This window comes from Pterocles gutturalis, unplaced genomic scaffold (genome assembly GCF_000699245.1).
Source record: "Pterocles gutturalis isolate BGI_N339 unplaced genomic scaffold, ASM69924v1 scaffold41879, whole genome shotgun sequence".
NCBI lineage: Eukaryota > Metazoa > Chordata > Aves > Pterocliformes > Pteroclidae > Pterocles > Pterocles gutturalis.
In genome coordinates this window covers 9307-27921 of record NW_010132193.1, presented here as the reverse complement: position 1 = coordinate 27921, position 18615 = coordinate 9307, and the positions used below count along the sequence as shown (strand labels likewise).

The window sequence follows — 18615 nt, the reverse complement described above, 5'->3', positions numbered from 1 at the left end:
CTCAGCAGCTGCCGGTGCGCGCGCTGCCCATCGGGGTGGGGGCCGCTGGCGTGGGGGCTCCTCCGACGGGGCTCTAGGTTCCCTTCCGGAGAGGCAGCATGGGGGCAATGTCCGCACCGCCGTGGTCTCTCCCCTGCAAGAAGGATGACATGGGGAAAAGCTCATTCTCGCCCCTGCTCCCACGCACAACCCTCCAGCAAGCCCTGCCGGCGTTCGTTACCCTTTATTAGCATCACATACGTTCATTTTGGCCCACCACATCAGAAGTTTTTGGGGGTTTTCTTAGTCATCTCCAGCCAGACAAAATGTGTCAGGCCCACATAAAGTCCCTGATAGACTAGAAGAGCAAGTAAAAGCGTCTGATGGAGCAGTTCAGAAATGGCTGAGAACGAGGAGGGGAAAGAGAGGCCACCAAAAAGCACAATTCTGAGCTAGCCAAAAGGGTTTCGTAACTAGATCAGCATTTCAAAAAGGCTGAAGTTTGAGGTCACAGAGGCAGCTAAAAGAAGAAAAACTGAATTCTTGTACAGGTCTGTCAAATGCTAAGGTGGCTTTTTTTTCCTCCCTTGTCATCTTCCTTTTTTTTTTTTTAGCCAATTTTCATTAATAATTACCATATTGAAAAAAATAGCGGAGATATTCTAAAATCAAGTGAAATTAAAGATAACATCATGAATAAGTGGGAGCCTGCAGCTCCCAAGAAAAGCTTTAAAATGACATTTAGAACATCACTGTCGGAACAATGTAGTTTACAATCCTGATCCTAAAACAACATGGCAAGATGAATCTTACATAAATGCATTATCCTTAAGCTAAAGTCTTGATGAAGTGAAACAGACCATTTTAAATTAATGCAACATAAAATACGGCACCCATGTAAAATCCAAGCAAGTTTCAAGCTGTGCCTATGGCAGCCCTCAAAATAGCTAAAGAAAGCCCAGCTCTGGTTGACATAATGTATTAAGCGCATCTCTTTTGTTAATAGATTTAGAAAATTCCTAATTAAACCTGGCCTGAGATTCACGACATTTACCAGTCAAAGTTGGGTTTAAGTCGGAAAGATTTGCAACAAAATTAAAGAAAAAAAAGCTGCTGTACAGACCGCAGTATATTTGAAATGTAGGAAACAGTAACTGGATGAGAGATGTGATAAAACTTCCTTAGTTGGATGCTGAATTTCCTGCAGTAAACCAAGAAAGATGCTTTACATTTTTGCATGGCTGCATCATGCCTGAGAGACAGAGCCACAATTCCAGGAGGAGGCATTCATCATTAGAACGTCTCGTATCGAACCGGCTCCACATACACGGGGGAGAGTGGCAGGGTTTCATCAAGCCGGGGAAGGAGGGAGGGAAGGAGGGTAGAGGACGGCAGGCGCCTTGCCCCAGCGTCCCTGGGTAAGAACTGTAAAAAGGGGTGTAATTAGGGACACTTTTTTGGGAGGGATACCCTGTGGGATGCTGGGTGGCAGAGGCGTGCCCTGCAGTCCAGGCACTACCTGCCCATGGGCCACACAGCACCGGGGACCCATCCTCCTCCCACGCAGCAGGGACATGCAGAGGGGCTGGCAGGTGGGTGGGTAGGTGAATGGACCCCCTCCGATACACAGTCGTTCTCTCAGCTTCACCATGCCAAAACCTACCCACAGTGGCTCAAGCCCCTTGTATTTGCACCATCCCAAGGGGTCAGAGGGAGGCCCACTGTCTAACCCACTCACAGTGGAACCAAACCTGTGTTTTCCATAAGATCAATACTGCTCAGCATGTAGGTTTAAAACACATTAGGGGGCCAGTGAGGTTTTGAACTAGCTGATACATAGCCAGGTTGACTTTTTCCTGAAGTGTGAAAAATTTACCATTTTAAAAAGTAGGCTTTCTTCACTTGCAGAATTTTAGAGGGGGAAAAAAGCAAGGCTTTTTCATAAATGAAACCTTCCACTTCCATGCCAAAAGCTGCTTTCATGCTAACTTCTAGGGCTTTTCACTGGTTAACAGGAAAAAAAATCAGTTTGCATGCATGTTAATATATCGGAGATAGGTTATCACATGGCATTGAAATAAACTGCAATAATCGGTTTGGAGCACAGATACCTCTCCAGTTTGCTGGCAAGGGAAAAGTGTTGCGACAAGAACTACAGCTGCTAATCCTAGTTATAATGCTCAGAAACCAACGGACATACAGTGCATGCATATTACTCAAGATGCTGGTACAGCAGCCTCCATGATTCCTTGATTGTTTGCATTATAATCTCCATATGTATGAACGAGACAAATTAGGTTGCCATTTATTTGTTCATTATCTATTATTTTGATTAATGGAATTCTTGTTCTCAGAATAACTATTTAAAAATAACATTTGCAATAATGAGGACTGAACTATTAATCATGATCTTTAGAAGAAACTCTGCAAGGAACTGCGGCAAGACATTTCATATGAACAAATGTCATAAATAGAACTTGTAACAGACAGTGGTAGAATTTCAAATGCAAAAAAGAAATCCCAACCAAACCCAGAAACCATAGGTTTAAATAAACTCCTCATCTGTTTTTTGTTTTGCTTTTTTTTTTTCTCCTCCCCTTCTCTCCAAAGTTGCTTTAGGACAAGCAGGGCTGTACTGTAGCTTGTCTATAAAAAGATTAGAGGTATAGATGCCGCCAGCCTTTCCCCCAAGCTCCTTTGCAATATATATGTTATTTTCTTGATGTTTCATTCCAGTCTGTCTATTTTTAAATAGTTATGGAGGAGAAAATTAAGGCTTATGGACTCCTTAATGAAGGTGCTTTACCCCTGTCGCACAGGACCTACTGTATGCCTCTCTTTTCAGCAAACGAGGTCCAAGAACTGTGGTGTCCCCAGCTCTTTCACAGAAAAGGACCCTCACTGCCTTCTGGCATCCAGAAAGCTTCAGCCAGAGATATCCATGATACCAACAGGTTTTTTTTGTTGTTGTTGAGGTTTTTTTGGGGGGTTTTTTTTGTTTGTTTTTTGTTGTTTTTTTTTTTTTTAACCAGGGCTTTAGCTTTTAAATGATCTTCCCTGAGTAAAAGGCTGATTTTCCAGAGAGTTCAAAGGTTGGAGTTTTGGGGATTTTGCTCATTTCACTCACACAAAAGGCAGATAACTTGGTGGCTCTGGCTCCAACACTGCCAGTATGCTTCATGTATATAGGCTCTCAATTTGACAGAACTCCTCCTCATTGCTAACCAGTAAATCATGCCTTTTGAACATCCAATTACTTGTCCCTTAAAATTTTTAGAGCATATTGTTTGAAATAGCACTGATAGAAGATAAACTATATTCCTAAAGTGGGACAAGTTTTTATATGTTTTTAAAAATGCAACAGAAGAAGTTAAATGCAAGGCATACCTATTAGAAATTGCTACCACTGGTGTCACAATTTTGCAAAAGCAGGCTGGAGACCAACTCCTGTGCCACTGAATGCACTTGGGAACTGGGGTACTGGGGGCAATGTTGCAGCATCAGGGAGCATCTCTGAAATGACCCCATGCTTTAGGAGAGCTTTGCTTTGAGAGCTGCAGCAGCTTCAAGGTATACGTGGTCGCAGGGACCCTTCTGAAGGGGAGCCAGCTTTTGTCTTGTCATGTATAAGCAATTGGAGTGCACTCCCCGAATTCATGCCTACTAAATCAGGTCTCTGGAGGCTGCATAGTGTATTCCAAATTAAGATACATATTCATTGTGGATAAGCAATCTTAATTATGGATACATTGGGATAGTTAGCATTTATAAAAATATTCAGAATATTCAGTATGTTTAATATGGCAGCATTTCAAAAGAATCTACATGACTTTGCAGAGATTGTATTGACTTGGGGTATGTAATGAGCATTTTTTGTCCATTAGACAAAGAAAAGTAGAAAATATTCCAGAGTTCACGTGAAATTCATTTGAGGTAAAAATCTCCTTTTTTTTTTTTCTTCTTCAAAAAAGTAGAAGTAAGAAACCACAGTAAATAACGTAATGAAGGAGAAGAACGCCTTCTTTCCTACATTTCGGTTATATTTCATTGGTGCTGATGACAAAATATGAAACACAGCCCAGTGCTAATATTATCAAAACTGGGTGTGCATGGTCTTTACACCCCTACAGGTGGCCTACTTTTCCGTGATGCTGAACACCTGCATCTCCTGTTGGTGGTTCATTATCCTAAAGTAGGTTTCCTACTTACACACCTAAATATAGATTTAGCTGGCTCATTTTTGAAAAAGCCTGGCTGTAGACCTCACTTTTAATGCATGGAATTAGAATTATTCTGTGAGAAAACTGCTATATAATATAGCACTATTGTAAGCTACTGTGCTGGCGGATTTTAAAAGCCCTACCCAACATTCTTTCATAAAGGAAACCTTTAGAGATCATCTTCTGGTTGACTACTGAAGGGAATGGGGGAACTGTGAAATACTAATGTTAATATTTTCACTCTTTAGCAGACTACTCAGGGGAAGATATTTTACCTGTGAGGAGGAAACATTATGTAAAGTGAATCACTTCCACTTAACATAAAAAACGCCCACCTTTCATTCTGAAGCTACTGTGCATGGTAACCATTGTTTCTTGCTCGGAGCATATGCATGGCACTTCTGTAACTTGAACTGACTTTACACTGTAAACTCTCATGAATAGATCTGTCCCCAATTAAGAAATGAAATGAAGACACAGAGTGACAACATTTAAAGTGGGAAATCATAATGTTACCAGAATGCTGCAGGCATCATTCTCATTGCAAGCTCGTTTCTGTGCTTCTAAAGGCCCCTACAGCTACAGGTAGAAATAAGCGTATTCCCTCCCTAACGCCCAGGGACTGTGCAGGTGGAGTCTCTGGGGGAGTGCGAAGCCTGCTCGCAATGAGAACAGGCAAAAAGGCAGACAACTGAATAATCCTAACCGACACAGACGCTGAGAGAGACAAAAGCTGATACTGAGAAGCAAACAAGACAAAAGAAAGGGAACTATCTCCTGGAAAAGTGATCATACTGCAGCTTCTATGGAAGAAATACTGACTAGAAAGAGACTAAGCGATTCATTAAGCTAACCCCTACCCAGCATTTTGCTGTATTGAGAGATGCTGTAATTTAATCAAATACTTTGAAGACAGATTGCCACGGACTGAGACTGCAAGAGGAAACTACATTTTCTGTCGAAGTAGTGAGTCAATAAATTCTGGCATGGCAGTGGTTTAAAAAGACAAGATTATGAGTAAATTTATTGTGCATGTAACCAGAATTACAAAGAGTCCAGATGTGGACTGAGCTCTCACATCTCTTTTTGAATAGATACAGCCATTTCAGAATTTGTTGGAAATATATTTCCAACTTTGACTTTGCATTGTCTTTTAGAGGGGAAAAAAGCCCAGATGCCTTCAGAATCTGATCTCAAATATACATGAGATAAAACCATGAGCATGAAAAGATGAAATAACATTTTAAAGATTCTTAGGTTTACTAAACCTACATTATTAAACAGATGAGAACCAAAGACTAGTTGAGACAGTTTGCAGACTGCAGTGTTTTCACTCTGTCACATACTTCTACTGAGAGGTAAGTCCTTGCACAAGTTTATTTGATAAGCATCATAAGGAGAGCACTTCTACCTAGTTGTCAGACTATAGCATAACTTTGCTGCTACTGTCCCACAAAAGCAAAGCAAACACTCCCCACAACAACTACCGAAGTGCTATGCCATCTTGAAAACTTTATGAAGAGAGCTATTGGCCACTCGTATGGCCTGACAGCAACTCCAGATACTCCTGTGGCAGCAGTTGGGTTCCCCACGTAGCCTTTGGTCTGGAAAGACACAGGTGCAATGGAGAAGTTGCTAAGAGTCTCCACTGAAGGGTGCAACATATGAACTTCACAATGTGGTGGTGCCCAGTGAGGACGTTCAGTGAGCAAGTAGAAACCAAATCCTAAACTTCACAAAGGCAGGACTACCATGGAGATGCATTCTCTAAGCAAGGCTGAAACCATCTGCAATCATTTACTAGTAGACAGGAGGAGAAGAAAAGTGCTGTAGTCAAAACTAAACTAAAAGTGTGGATGAAAGAAAAGTGATGATGCTGCAGGCAGTTCCACAATGAAAGAAAACTGCTCATGAGAAGGTGTGCGCTGAAACTCACCTGCCAAGCTAGAACATGGAGTGGGAAGGTCCAGGTTATGACACTGGACACCAAAGATGTAAGATACACCAAACAAATTCAGTTTAATGGTTTTCTATGTAACACCTTTGCAATGTATAATTCAGAATGCTAATAAGTGTTTTTTGAGACAGGAAACTCTGTGTACTAGAAACAGGAAAGCACACTGCCACACAGAGTCCACAGAAACTGGAAGATGAGGGCCTTTCAAAGGCCTGATATTGGATATCACAGTATGAATACTCCTCAAAAAAATACAGACAGAATGCAGCAGAAAATGTGTTAGTTGTAAAAGCAAATTATTTCTATGAATTCTCTACGTATTATCTCACTATTACATATCACTGTGCATTACAGAGTTACCTATCCCACCCACTCCCCAAGACGGTAACATGTTTATTTAAACACTAACTACCAGCTCTACAATTAACTGACTCTCTATGTAACAGACTTCGATAAAACGCTTAAAAAATTTAAGAGCTCAAAATCAAGCAACACCGTTATTATTTATACATGTTATAAAACAGTCAATGCCTTAGTGATGAGTATCACTGTGCAACTTTTTCCCAGCTACCACATTAAAAAACAAACATCCAATTAATTGTAAAACATACTTGTTTTGGGGCATCTGCGGAGGTGGTGTGAACTTCAGTACCTCGGAGTCCATTAGACTCAAATACCACTGTGGGAACAAGGGGGCTTGTTAACAGATGAACATTCAAGCTTCGTTAGTGTGTGTACATTATTTGAGACCATTACAGATTAACCACGTTCAAAAAAAGACACCAGCTACTAGCCTGTGGCCGGAAAATACCAATTTACCGTAACACTTACTGTAAGAGAGTGTGCTAATGGCAGCCTAGGGCCACTGCCCTTTTTAATTCAGACTTCGTCACTGAAGAAAGCAATCACTGACAACATTAATTATCAGTGTATGTGTAAAGGGACCCTCTTCTTGCATTACTTACCATTTGGCCTCTGTCATTTTGCATCAGACTGGCTTATGTATGCATCATTCACACTTTTCAGGAGGAACCCACTACTCTCACTGTCTCGTGCAATGCTTAGGTCTCTTGACACTGGTGGCTTTGGCCTCCTACAGTCTGAACCATAGACCATGCCAGGTTAAAAATGGCTGGTAGGGATTTCCCATTTTAGGGCTGACCAGTCTGTGGAAAAACCTCGTTTCCTGCAAAAACATTCCTGTCAACAGCAATGATGAGGCAAAACAAAGCCTTATGTTGTGCTGAAAGGGGTACTTTGATTTCAATTTGTGCTGGTGGCAACAGAATTCATTAGCATATTCATTTCTGAGTACTCTACTCTCTAATTAAAATAAAACATTTGCAAACAGACTTATCTTAAATGCATTGCAATTTTATGGAGTTCGGGCAGGGATCAGGTAAGCAATATCCGGAGAACAAGAGCAATAGTCGTAAAAATAAAAAACCTCTCTATTAGATTTAGGTACTGGAATTACTTAGATTAACATGGTATGTGAAACATAATTCTCAGCATTTTGTTAGCTGGATTCAAAAGCAGACAAGTGGGAAAGGGAAGAAGCAGGAGCAAGTGTGAAAAAGTACCTGTGTGAGACCTCTGATGAGTCCTGAGGTGACTGGGTTGGGTAAAGCATTTTCCACATTCTCTGCAGACGCAGTCTCCTTGGCGTGTTTGTGTCCTGAGCATCCCTGTAGTCGGGAGGGAGGGAGGCAGGAGGGGGTGGGGTGGGAGAGGAGAGAGGAAAGTTGAGAAGAAAACATTATGCCAGAAGAAAACATCATTAGTATGTCTAATGTGTCATTATGTGAGGCTACCTTCAGGCCCTGGATGACAACTGTCAGCCTTCATCTAGGCACTGGCTGACAGGCCAGGCACACGCAGGACTGCAAGAATGCATAAATTACATTGAATTAAAAAATGCTCCCCATGATGTGCCCGCACCAGGACTGGCATGTCAGGTGTGCGCTTTTCAGAGCAGCTGGATCCACTTCTCAGCCATCACCCAGCTTTGTCAAGCAGTACATCAGGCAAATCAAAGTGACTCCAGCGTGGCGGAGACAAGTCACATGGATAATAGGAAGTGAGTAGGACCAGAGCCCGACTGTCCCCCCCGGGCAGCAATACCTCAGAGACAAATGCAGAGCGAGCGGAGCCATCACAGATGGATCAAACCTTTCGCCCCTGCCTACCTGCCTGCCGGTGCTGCTTTGACCCTAGACCTCTGAGGCACAGACGAAAGACATCTGTGAATGAAAGTGTCATTCCGGACGTTTTGAGCTGGTAGCAGTGCAGCAGCCTTTCCCCAGCCCTGGGTAAACATGTTTTCTAGGCCATTAGCATTTGTGGAAAACCGCTCAAACCTCTCCTTTTTCTCCAAAGGTCAGTTTACAGCATCTGACTTAAAGGGCTGGTCTTTGTCTTTTTGCTGCTGATCAAAAAAGACACATTTGACTTTTATTGGGCTTTTTTATTATTAAAAACAAAATGTTTGAACATCATCTTTTCTATTTCGGTAAAACGCCCTCCTTGGAAGGAAAGAGTTGATGTTTCCATTTGCCACTGGAATACTTTGGCTTTTAAAGAAATTCTCAGGGGGTTGTCAGTGGAAGTGAAGTTTCAGCTTTTCTTTCCTTTTTTTTTCCCCGCAGTACAGCATTTAAAAAGGAATAAAATTCTGAACAAAACAGTGGCAATAAACCATCCCCCACAACTGAAAAATCAACTTTAGGATTCCAGAGGGCTCATCTGAAATACAGATGCTGTACCTGAAAATGAATGGAAAAGAAGATGGGCTGCCATTTACTCTGCTGGTATGGCACCAAATGTCCTGCAATGGTTTTTACCACAGCAGATACTGAAAACAAATGTCTTGCTGTGCTAAAAAAAAAAGAAAACAGAACAAAAAAACAGAAAAAAAGCCGAAACAAAACAAAACAAAAGAGCCACATCAAACCAAAATAAAACAACCAAAACAAAACACAAACCAACAAAATCCACCCACAAACTGTTTTCTCTTTTCGTAATAGCACCTCCTGTAGATGGCAGCACAGTCTGTCTAATGTAGCTGAACACACTCCTAACAATTAAGTTCTTGGCAGCCAAATACAAGATCATGATTTAGGGGCAAATCCAGATCACATATACCCATACCCCCACACACAAACTCCCCCCAAACCACATACGTTTCAATAAGAAAGTACTATACTAAGACAGATTTGCCACGTAAGGCAGTCAAGATTAAAGCAGATTTTCTGGTCTGTTACTAGAATTTTCCCCTCACTGGCCAGAACTACAGCTGCAAGCTCGAAAGGAAAGACGAGTGAAGCATGTTGAGGGACCAGACGTGGCCTTCGCAGGACCAGCATGCCGACTGCCGGGCAGGCATGGAGAGGTGCAGCAGGGCTCTGCTACCAGCAAGAGCAGCTCCCATGGAGCCTGGGAGACCTGCGTTCCTCACGTGGTCTTTCCGCCACCTCTGGAATGACATTTATCTCTCTGTACCCTAGGTCTCCCTCTGTGGAAGGTGAACACACTTCTCTGGGCAGTCATCAGGGGCCTGACCTGACAGCCTTCATGGCAGAAGCGCTCCCATGGGAAGGCTGAGGATGATGTTGTAAGCTAACATACCCTGTACAAACGCTGAAATTGAGTGGGTTAAGACTCATCTAACCCTTCCCTAGGACTCACTTTATAGTAGTTATTTAAAAAGCAGGTGGAAGAAATGGATTGTTTCCAAGTATATTTGCCATTGTTGCATTTACTAAGGAGCACCATAAGGCTTTTGATAGTTCTGAGCTTTGAGCGATGGGCATCACTGCCGCAAGGCAATACCCCTATGAGTCATCACTCAGGTTATCCTACATGTGAACAAAAGAGGGTGGATGACTACAGGTGTTAGCAAATGAAGGCTCCTGTGAAACCGATGCTCAAAGCTGGTCTCAAAGGAGCCCCACACAAAGAGTGCATCTGCTGCCATAACCCACCCTTTCCTAATATGGTAATTCATGTAAATATCACGAATAAAAAAAATAACCACTATTAAATATAACAATAAGGTTCTCTCTACGAGCGTTTGGGAAGATTGGTCAGTGTGAAACAAACCTAGCCTAGGCACAGCAAGCTTTGTGTGCAGCTGTATCACAACAGTACATGCAACAACTCTCTTTTCCAAGGACACACTGGAATAAACACAAATGTAAAAGAAAGGATCCCATCAATAAATCCAGTCACTCTAAAGTAACTCTAAAGGAAGTTGAGCACTGCTGTACCACACACTAGAATACACCCAACATGAGGTTATATACCAAACACCCAAGAAGATCTACTGGGAATAGGGGGTGGGGGGGGAGGGGAGGGAAGGGACAAACAGTATACCTAAGTGGGATTTTTCGTTGTCCTTTATGTCATGATTGCCATATTCACATTGCCATATTACAACTACATTGTATGATACATACTGACTCAGAAGGCTCAGTCTAGGGCCACGTGTTATTTCTGACAAAGTTCATTTGCCCTCCTCTATTCGCAGTTGGTAGGATTTGTTCCTTTTGCCTGCAGCAGCTTTTTATTTTAGTGCTATGAAAAACAGCCATCATGCCAATTGGTTTGGAGAACCATCAACAACCTGGAAGTTGTATATAAAATGAAGACAGGCTATATAAAAAAAAGAGGTTTCAAACTCTGAAAACTTGACTGCTGTAAAACATTTGGAAGGAAAGAAGAGATTTCAAAGCAGAGATGGGCACTAAATAACTTCCACTTAAAGTGTCTCTGGAAATCACCGCCCAGCAAAAACATTTTGGCAATAAAATCCCTCTTTTAAAAAGCAGGTAAACAGACACCTCTTTGAAAATCCTGCCCCTACTTTACTTTGCCCCAACAGCACTGACAGTTTTCCTGGTGCCTGCATTCACTAAGCCAGCTTCTAGTTCCTGGCTTTTATTGTTTCTCTCCATCCCTCTTAACATGGCTGGGAGCTCACTGTTTCAGTAAGATTTCTCTGAGCAGGTTGACACAATGTAGTATTAAACAACATCAAGGAAGGCACCCATGTGAAGGTACCCCAAGTTGATGGTGGAACAATTGACCAGTATTTAGAGCGAGAAGTGGGCAGGGAGAAACTTTAGACAACATTCCTAGGCACTGGGTTGGCAAAAGCAAAGGCAGCTGGATAAAAACAGGAACGCTGGACCTGCAGTTTTAGAAACTGAGCATGTCTTCCTCTGCTTCCTTAACAAAAACCTGGAGCCTGATGTTAGTTCCAATCATCACGTAGCCTCTAACCACCTGCAAAATAATATACTCAGTAAGTAACAGCTGGCTCCTGTGCAGCATTACTTTTTAAATGATTGAACAAAACAAACAATGGAGTGGCTGAAAGGTGCACCTCATGGACTATTTCAGATAGATTTTGCCTTCCTGTCTTATCCAAAAGGCCCTCCATCAACATCTGACAAACACTACGGCTCCTTCCTTGCCTCACAGCTGCCAGAGCAGTCGACTTGCATACACCTTCTGGGCACTAGACCATAGCTGTCCCTAGACTACCAGCTTCCAAATGTCCTGGGTTTCATCTCACTTGCAAAATGGAGTCACAAGCTCCATTTCACACATGCTTTTGACAAAACAGAGAGCCTTATGTCAGCTAAGGACACTAGAACACCAGTCTGGAACATGTGCTCTTTCCATGTGGAGTTCAGTTCTTGCACAACTTCTACAAAGAGAAGAAGTGTATTAAAAATGGGACTGTTTACAAATGGTGAGAGCTGGGACTATGGCTCCCATTCTCCCCTGCTACAAACACACACACCCATCTCCAGAGTAATAAATCAGTGTGATTTTCAGTTTCCATTGAGACAAACTAATGCTGGCAGATAGTCAGAAGAGTATGACTTCAAATGTAAATGCATAGGTTTCTTTTTTTTTTTTTTTCTTCTTCCTCTTTTTACTTGGCAGTTGACTGGCAAGAGAGAGGAGTGCTCTGATACTTTTTTAGTCCCTGAACTTTTAAACCAGCTATTTGCACAACTGCCTTCCCTGTTTATGTGAATTAGCAGGCACATATTCAGCCCTACTATTTTTTAATTATAAAAATATAAACAGATCAAAAGAATCTTTTGAAAAATGCGATAGCAGTCTTTGATATGGACAAGGAATATCTTAAGACTTTTGTCAAGAAGGACAAAGGACACTGACAAGTGATTATCTGTTATTGGAAGACTTGTTTGCAGATGAAATGGAACAAAACCTCCAAAATAACATCACAGATAAGCCCTAGAGGATATTTATTTTGCCCGAAGCAAAAAGATGATGATGTGTGCCAGCACCAGTGTATCAGTGGGATCTCTGTGTGACAGCACATCTGTGTAATGTTAGCGTGCTTGAAAGGAGGCGACAAAGGAATGGTAATACTCCAGGTAGAACCAGATATATTTAACCTGTGACAGAAATGTCACACAGTGCACAAGGGGGGATGCTGCAATGTCAGAGACCTGTAAACAAACCTATTCAAGCCTATCCAGGAATGGTAAGAACAATGAACTTGTAATCCCAACCGTTAAAGAGTGAGAAGGAAGAAACCGCAAAACAGCATGTCATGGCTCCGAACAAAGCAGGAACAAGCAAGCTGTGTCCTCAGCTATGGAAGGGTTTGTGAAGATCTTACCTGTGTGATCCAGGACAGGGCTGTTGGCACCGCAGGTTTGGTACAACGAAGCAAGGTCCTTTGGAATGTATGTTTTAAAGATATTTAAAATGTCCAAATGTTTCTCATGCCCGTCTGATCCCAGGTTCTGTTTGCTGGAGTGTAAAGCCGGAGAAGCTCCCGCGGCGCAAGGCTGGGGCTGCAGTAGTGGACTCCCTCGTGCTACCGCTGTGCAGTTTGCCAATGTCCTCATCTCATTCCCAGCCTTCACGTGAGACTCCCTCTGAGGCACCGATGACTCGTCATGTTTAGTGTACTGCTCGCTTTTACACAGAGGATGACACTGTGGCAGTGGGTTGAATTTGGCCTTCATGGAGTCAGATGCACAGTGCTTACCTGGAGGGGCAAAACTAGTACTTCCTTGGGAAACCATGTACTTTTCCACTTGCTTACTGTTAGCGGGCTGCATGCTAGGCCTGGATATGGCCATCTGAGTAGGCGTTACGCTTCTGCTATAGGCTCCCATTTGCATAAGTTTGGAATTTGCTTCATATTTACTTTTCTGTTGTGCTGCTATGCTGTATTCCTCCTGGGAATGGTTTAACTTGGGCTGTCTGCATCCATCCAGACCTGGTAAGTGTGGACCACAGTGGCCAAAGGCATGACCATCCTTTGACTGATGCGTACTCCCGGACTTCATAGTCACCCCAACAGAAAGAGAGCTGCTTTTGGACCCTGGCAATGCACTTGGCACTTGAGTGCGCGTAAATCTGGCAATGGGCAAAGGCTGGCATTCCTTACCACTGAGAACAGGAGGGGGGCCAGTACGCCCACTCCTTGCCAGAAAGACCAGGTTGTTTTTAATACTCTTGAATCCATTCTGTTGAACCCAAGGGGGGACCATGGAGTTACAGCTGATTTTGTGCAAAATTCTTTTGTGCATCCACAGGACTTCAGGGTAGTAGGTCTTGTGACTGCAGAAAGGACACGGGTAGACAATTAAAGCAGCCTGCAAGGATGTATTCGGATTTTTATTGCATGCATTATCCCTTGTTGATTTTTCACTCAAATCAAGTGGAGATACCTCTTGAGCTTCAGCACCTTTTTCTATCAGAGGATGTTCCCTGTGTAAGTCTAGCAAATTTTCTCTAGTGCAACTAGCCTGCACTTCAAGTGACGTTTTCAAGTCCATGATCATGTTTGAAGATGTCTGGCCCATAGCTGAAGCAAAGCTAGCAATGCGACTGGAGCAAGGAAGCCCTTGGCTGTGGTGAAATGCTGCCATCTTTATGTCTGCAGAACCTTTTAGATCTTGGTATTTCGAAAAGGGCTTCTTGATGACACTCTCCAGTGCTGACACCAGGGGAGGCATCTCTGGTTTAGATTCCCTAGCCTCATTTTCTCTGTCTTTCCGGCTTCCCAGCTTCGGCAGTTCATTCAATTGAGATGTTACCATCAAGGTCTCCTCTTCAGAAAAGTTGCAGTGGTATGGCTTTTCATCTGAATGGGACAAACAAAAAAATATTATTGTCATTCTATGCAGAAAGAGTCCAAAAGATGGAGCAAAATTCAAGAATAGAATAAAAGACAGCAGGAGAAAACGCAAACTTTGGTATTAGTATTGTAATGACACGCTACAGACTAAATGTACTGTATAAGCAAGAAAATCTTGAAAGAAGGCAAAACACTTCAATTTCCTTTTAAAGATGACTGTAAAGTCTGGATAAACTCTCTAATGCTGCATGTTCACGACATTGTGAAGAAAGAACAATTCAGTAATATACCCATATTAGAATTCTGGAACTCTGAGAAAAACAAACAAATATGCAACCATTAAATGCTTTAACGAAAGTAAAGATAACGGAACCAGATAAGACTGACCTAGTTAAAGGTCTGTCAGTGCTTCCATTACAACCCTCTATTTTCAAAGGGTTTATAACGCAGCAATAAAAACTGGCTCCACATGGAAACCAAGCATCTAAGCAGGTACAGCATACAGAACAAATTGCTCACTTAAGAGGGACTTTTGCAGTGTAAAAGTATAAAAGGTGAGTTATGGAGGATGTGAATTCTGAATTTTCCACCCATCAGTTTAAAGCAGATACTTTTTTTTTTTTTAACATACATTTATGTTTGAGTCAAACTTTAGGAAAATTGTATGACCACTCAATCCACTGAGAGATAAGGAATTCAACATTTTCAGCCATTTAGATTACAGAATTCAAACCAGACACTCGACTCTTCCCGTTTTCTTCTTTGCTTCTCAGCTCTCTAGAGTGAATTTATCTACCTAACACATGTCCTGGAAAGAGAACATACTGGGCAGCAATTAAAGCAGTTTAGGGGGAAGAGAAGAATAGGATTTGTTTTGCTGGGAACACAGCTACCTCTGCCTGCTCTCCTGATGCCGATCTCTCAGAGCCGCTGATGAAGCCATTGAATCCCTCCAAATCAGTTCACAAATCAATTCCACAGAGATTTTCATCTCAGCAGTAATGTCTACTGCACTGAATCCATTTAACATGTAACTGAATTGAATCATCTGACAAACTTTCAGTTTCAATTAACATGTAGTTAATGAGCCACTGCCAGGCAAGTGTAAGGAGACCATGCTCCATCTAAAATGTCAGCAGTGCAAAGTGATCACCGCATCTGTAGGAGGGACATGAATGGGAACGAAGTGAACTGCTCTAGAGCTGCATATCCTTTCGCACCAACTCATAAAAGCCAGCACTTCAGAAAACCAAGTGCTGTTCCTTAGCGCAGCGCAGCGCCATGGGCGTTATTCTGCACAGCTCAACTGGAAGAAGCACGTCTTCAGCTGGAGTTTCATTGAAAATAGACTCTACTTAGCCTCGGCTTCAATTCAAGCAAAAAATTTCTTAAGCTTTCATTTAATTTGAGGTAATTAGGTTAAAAGTAACGCGTAGATTTGCAGCTTTGCAAAGCTGAGTGCTTACTCTGCTAAGATGGTTTTCCTTTCAAACTCTGTAAGGGGGTAAAATCAAGGTGAAAAAAAATCCCACAACCCAGAAACTTGTTTTTCCTGTGTTGCAGGGGGCAAGGCTCTGGGAAAGCACATTCCGAGCACTACTCGCCAAATTTACAGTTTGAAACAAAGACACTGCATACAGTGGTGAAATCTGACACTGCACATCTGTGTTATTTTCAAAGCACATCTGTCAAAGCCCAAAATACTTGTGCTCTTAAATAAGATTTTAAGGCTTCTATTTACGATCACAAGGAGTGGCTCCTTTGATCGTTGTAGTAAATAATAAAGCAAAGCAAAAACAAATCATTCGGTTATAGCAGTACTCGGTGGAGACTGAACCAACCTACTGGCTACGCTGAGCAGAGTGGGCAGAGGAGGGAGATGGGGGACCACCACCAGCCCCACTCTTGGGGCCCATGGAGCTGGGGGGCTCTAGCCACTCCTTGGTCCACCTGCACAACCGTGATGAAGGCGCACATCAACAGATGTCCATCGACAGATGCCTGTGAGTCCCACGTTGCTTTGCGTACCTCAGACACTCCTTGATGCTCTCAAAATCTACATATGGTGCTGTTTCAGCAGAGAGGACAAAGTCGAACAGCCTGTGAGGTGGCACTGGTTAGGTCTGGGATCAGTCTTTACGTCTGGATTGTTCAGTTTAGGTCTGTACTTGGGGAGGAGGGGTAAGAGGAGAAAGCAGAGAGACAGACCGCAGTCCTGTGTGCCCCAGTAACCATGGGTGTATAGCCTGGGACTGCAAACCTAGAGGTGGCTACAGTCCTTTTAGCCCTCTTGGTTTAGCACAGCCATCAAAGAAAAAGGGATTTTCCAGGTGGAAAATGTACCACAGAGCAGAAAAACAATGAAGGCATTTCTGAGGTGTATCTAGGCCTACAGTTGCCACAACACTGAAGGCATATGCTGCCAGTACAATACATGAAAATTTGTAAGGCCATTATAAAACATAGCTTCTAACATCTTTTCATAGTGTTTTCCTAGATTCAATTCATCTGATGTCTCACACAAACAGTACTGAACATACTAGGAATGATTTTAAAAGCTTGGATTAGGTGCTTCAACAGTAATATTTGTGTTAATTACTCAAGCTGCACTTCCAGCAAAAACCAAAAATGAAACCACACCCCCACCCCTACCCCTATTCCCCAAGATTTGGACACACATGCTTTTCACCTGCAGGCCAACTCACACATCTTCACCAGCACAAAGCACAGCCTATGATCTTCCCTAGCCCCGTCCTGCTCCCCAGCAGGGACCCAACACTCCAGACACCAGTGCCCATGCTGAAACGCTGCCCTGTGCCACCCTCCCCATCATGGGTGCTGGTCCAGGCTGGGCTGTGGGCAGGTAGCAAAAACCAGGGGGGAAGAGGGGATGCGGGCAAGAGCAAGAGGAAATGGTATGTGACAGAATAATATTGGCAGAGCCTTTTTAGAAAAACAGATTAAATTTATTTCTGCCTGCTCCCAGCCACTTGCCCCAGCTGAAAAAGGGTACTAACAATCCTTTTAAATCACTGGTATAAAATATTGCTCTAACCAGTGCAGTGCAGGCATTACTGTCACCAGAAACTTTCGAGATTTTATTATGGCCAGGTCAAAGCAAAAAGCCATGAATGGGATGCCTTCTGCATGATCTCCAGGGACTATAACTCACATTCCCCATTGAAAGAGTTCTTGGCTAAGCATGCTCTCACTTTTTGTTCTACAGTCCCTGTCACCTCCTCACGTTTGTCCTTTGTTTCTTACCCAAAACAGCTGTTTACCTTTGCACTTCGGAGCGAGAAAGGTCCTTTTACCACACCCCTGAAGTTACAGTTTTTCTGTGTCATGGATACCCGGCCAACACTCGAACTTGACAAATTTTACAAGGGGCCCAGCAAGGAGGTGGCTGTTGATGCCACCTCGTGCCTTTAGTTTGGCCATAACTTCAAATATCGATGGCATCACAGACCACAGGAGAGCAAAGCAGGGCAGCAGGGAACACAACTATATGGGAAGCCATGGTCTAGAAACACAGAAACATTCAGGGATTCAAACAGTTCCTCAGAAATATATCTAAATTGCCATCACTTAGTTATGTATCTGACACAGGCAGACAAAAGTGACTCCCCTTCTCGCCACACACATGCATCTCTCTTCTCTTCTTCTCCCCTTCACATGCATAAACTCCACTTGTTTCCTCTCCAGCTCTGTTTCTCCACAAAACCAGATTTCAGAACAGGCCACACAGCTGTTTTAATTCATGAATCTTCCTATAAAGTAAACCAGGCTACAAGCCTGAGGACAATGAAACCGTGATTTCTATTCAGAAGAGCAGAACTGGCTAGAAATTGGCCCCTTTTCTGGCTAGCGTTACAGCACTAGGAGAGGAGGAGAAAGGAACAGATGTGATGTGTTTTGATTTTTAGTAAACATTTGATAGTGATTTGCACTTTGAGATGAATGCTGTGGCTCAATTCGAAAACTGTCTGCAAATAAATCATGATAACAGCAAAGGATAACATTGGAAGAAGGTGCAATACTGCAAAGACCTGTATTAGGTTCTATTTCACTTTGTATTTTCTTTAATGATCCAAAAGAGACTCTAGACATCATGCTAACTTAAATCTCCAGGAAATATCGCATTTGGAGGAGCTGCAAAAATAATGGGGACAAGGAAATAACGCACAGGGACTTAGAGAGAATAGAAATGCAGTCTGAAAATAATCAAACGAGATTCATTCTGGAAAAAAAGCAGGCTAAGACAAGTGAAGGGAAACAATCCAAAAAAATCCATGCAGTGGGAGGGCAAAATCTGGGAAGCA

General features: G+C 42.7%; 1 protein-coding gene across 1 annotated transcript in view; it reads right to left on the bottom strand.

Moving 5' to 3' along the window:
* Nucleotides 1-73: 73 nt before the first annotated feature.
* LOC104467163 (zinc finger protein 516-like) overlaps nucleotides 74-18615 on the bottom strand; it is a 19629-nt gene continuing 1087 nt past the window's right edge. The window contains exons 2-5 of the mRNA XM_010080828.1: nucleotides 12821-14299; nucleotides 7740-7844; nucleotides 6768-6835; nucleotides 74-133 (exon numbers count right to left, since the gene is read on the bottom strand). Of these exons, the coding sequence (XP_010079130.1) occupies nucleotides 74-133; nucleotides 6768-6835; nucleotides 7740-7844; nucleotides 12821-14299 (1712 nt within the window). The remainder of the gene's footprint in view (nucleotides 134-6767; nucleotides 6836-7739; nucleotides 7845-12820; nucleotides 14300-18615) is intronic.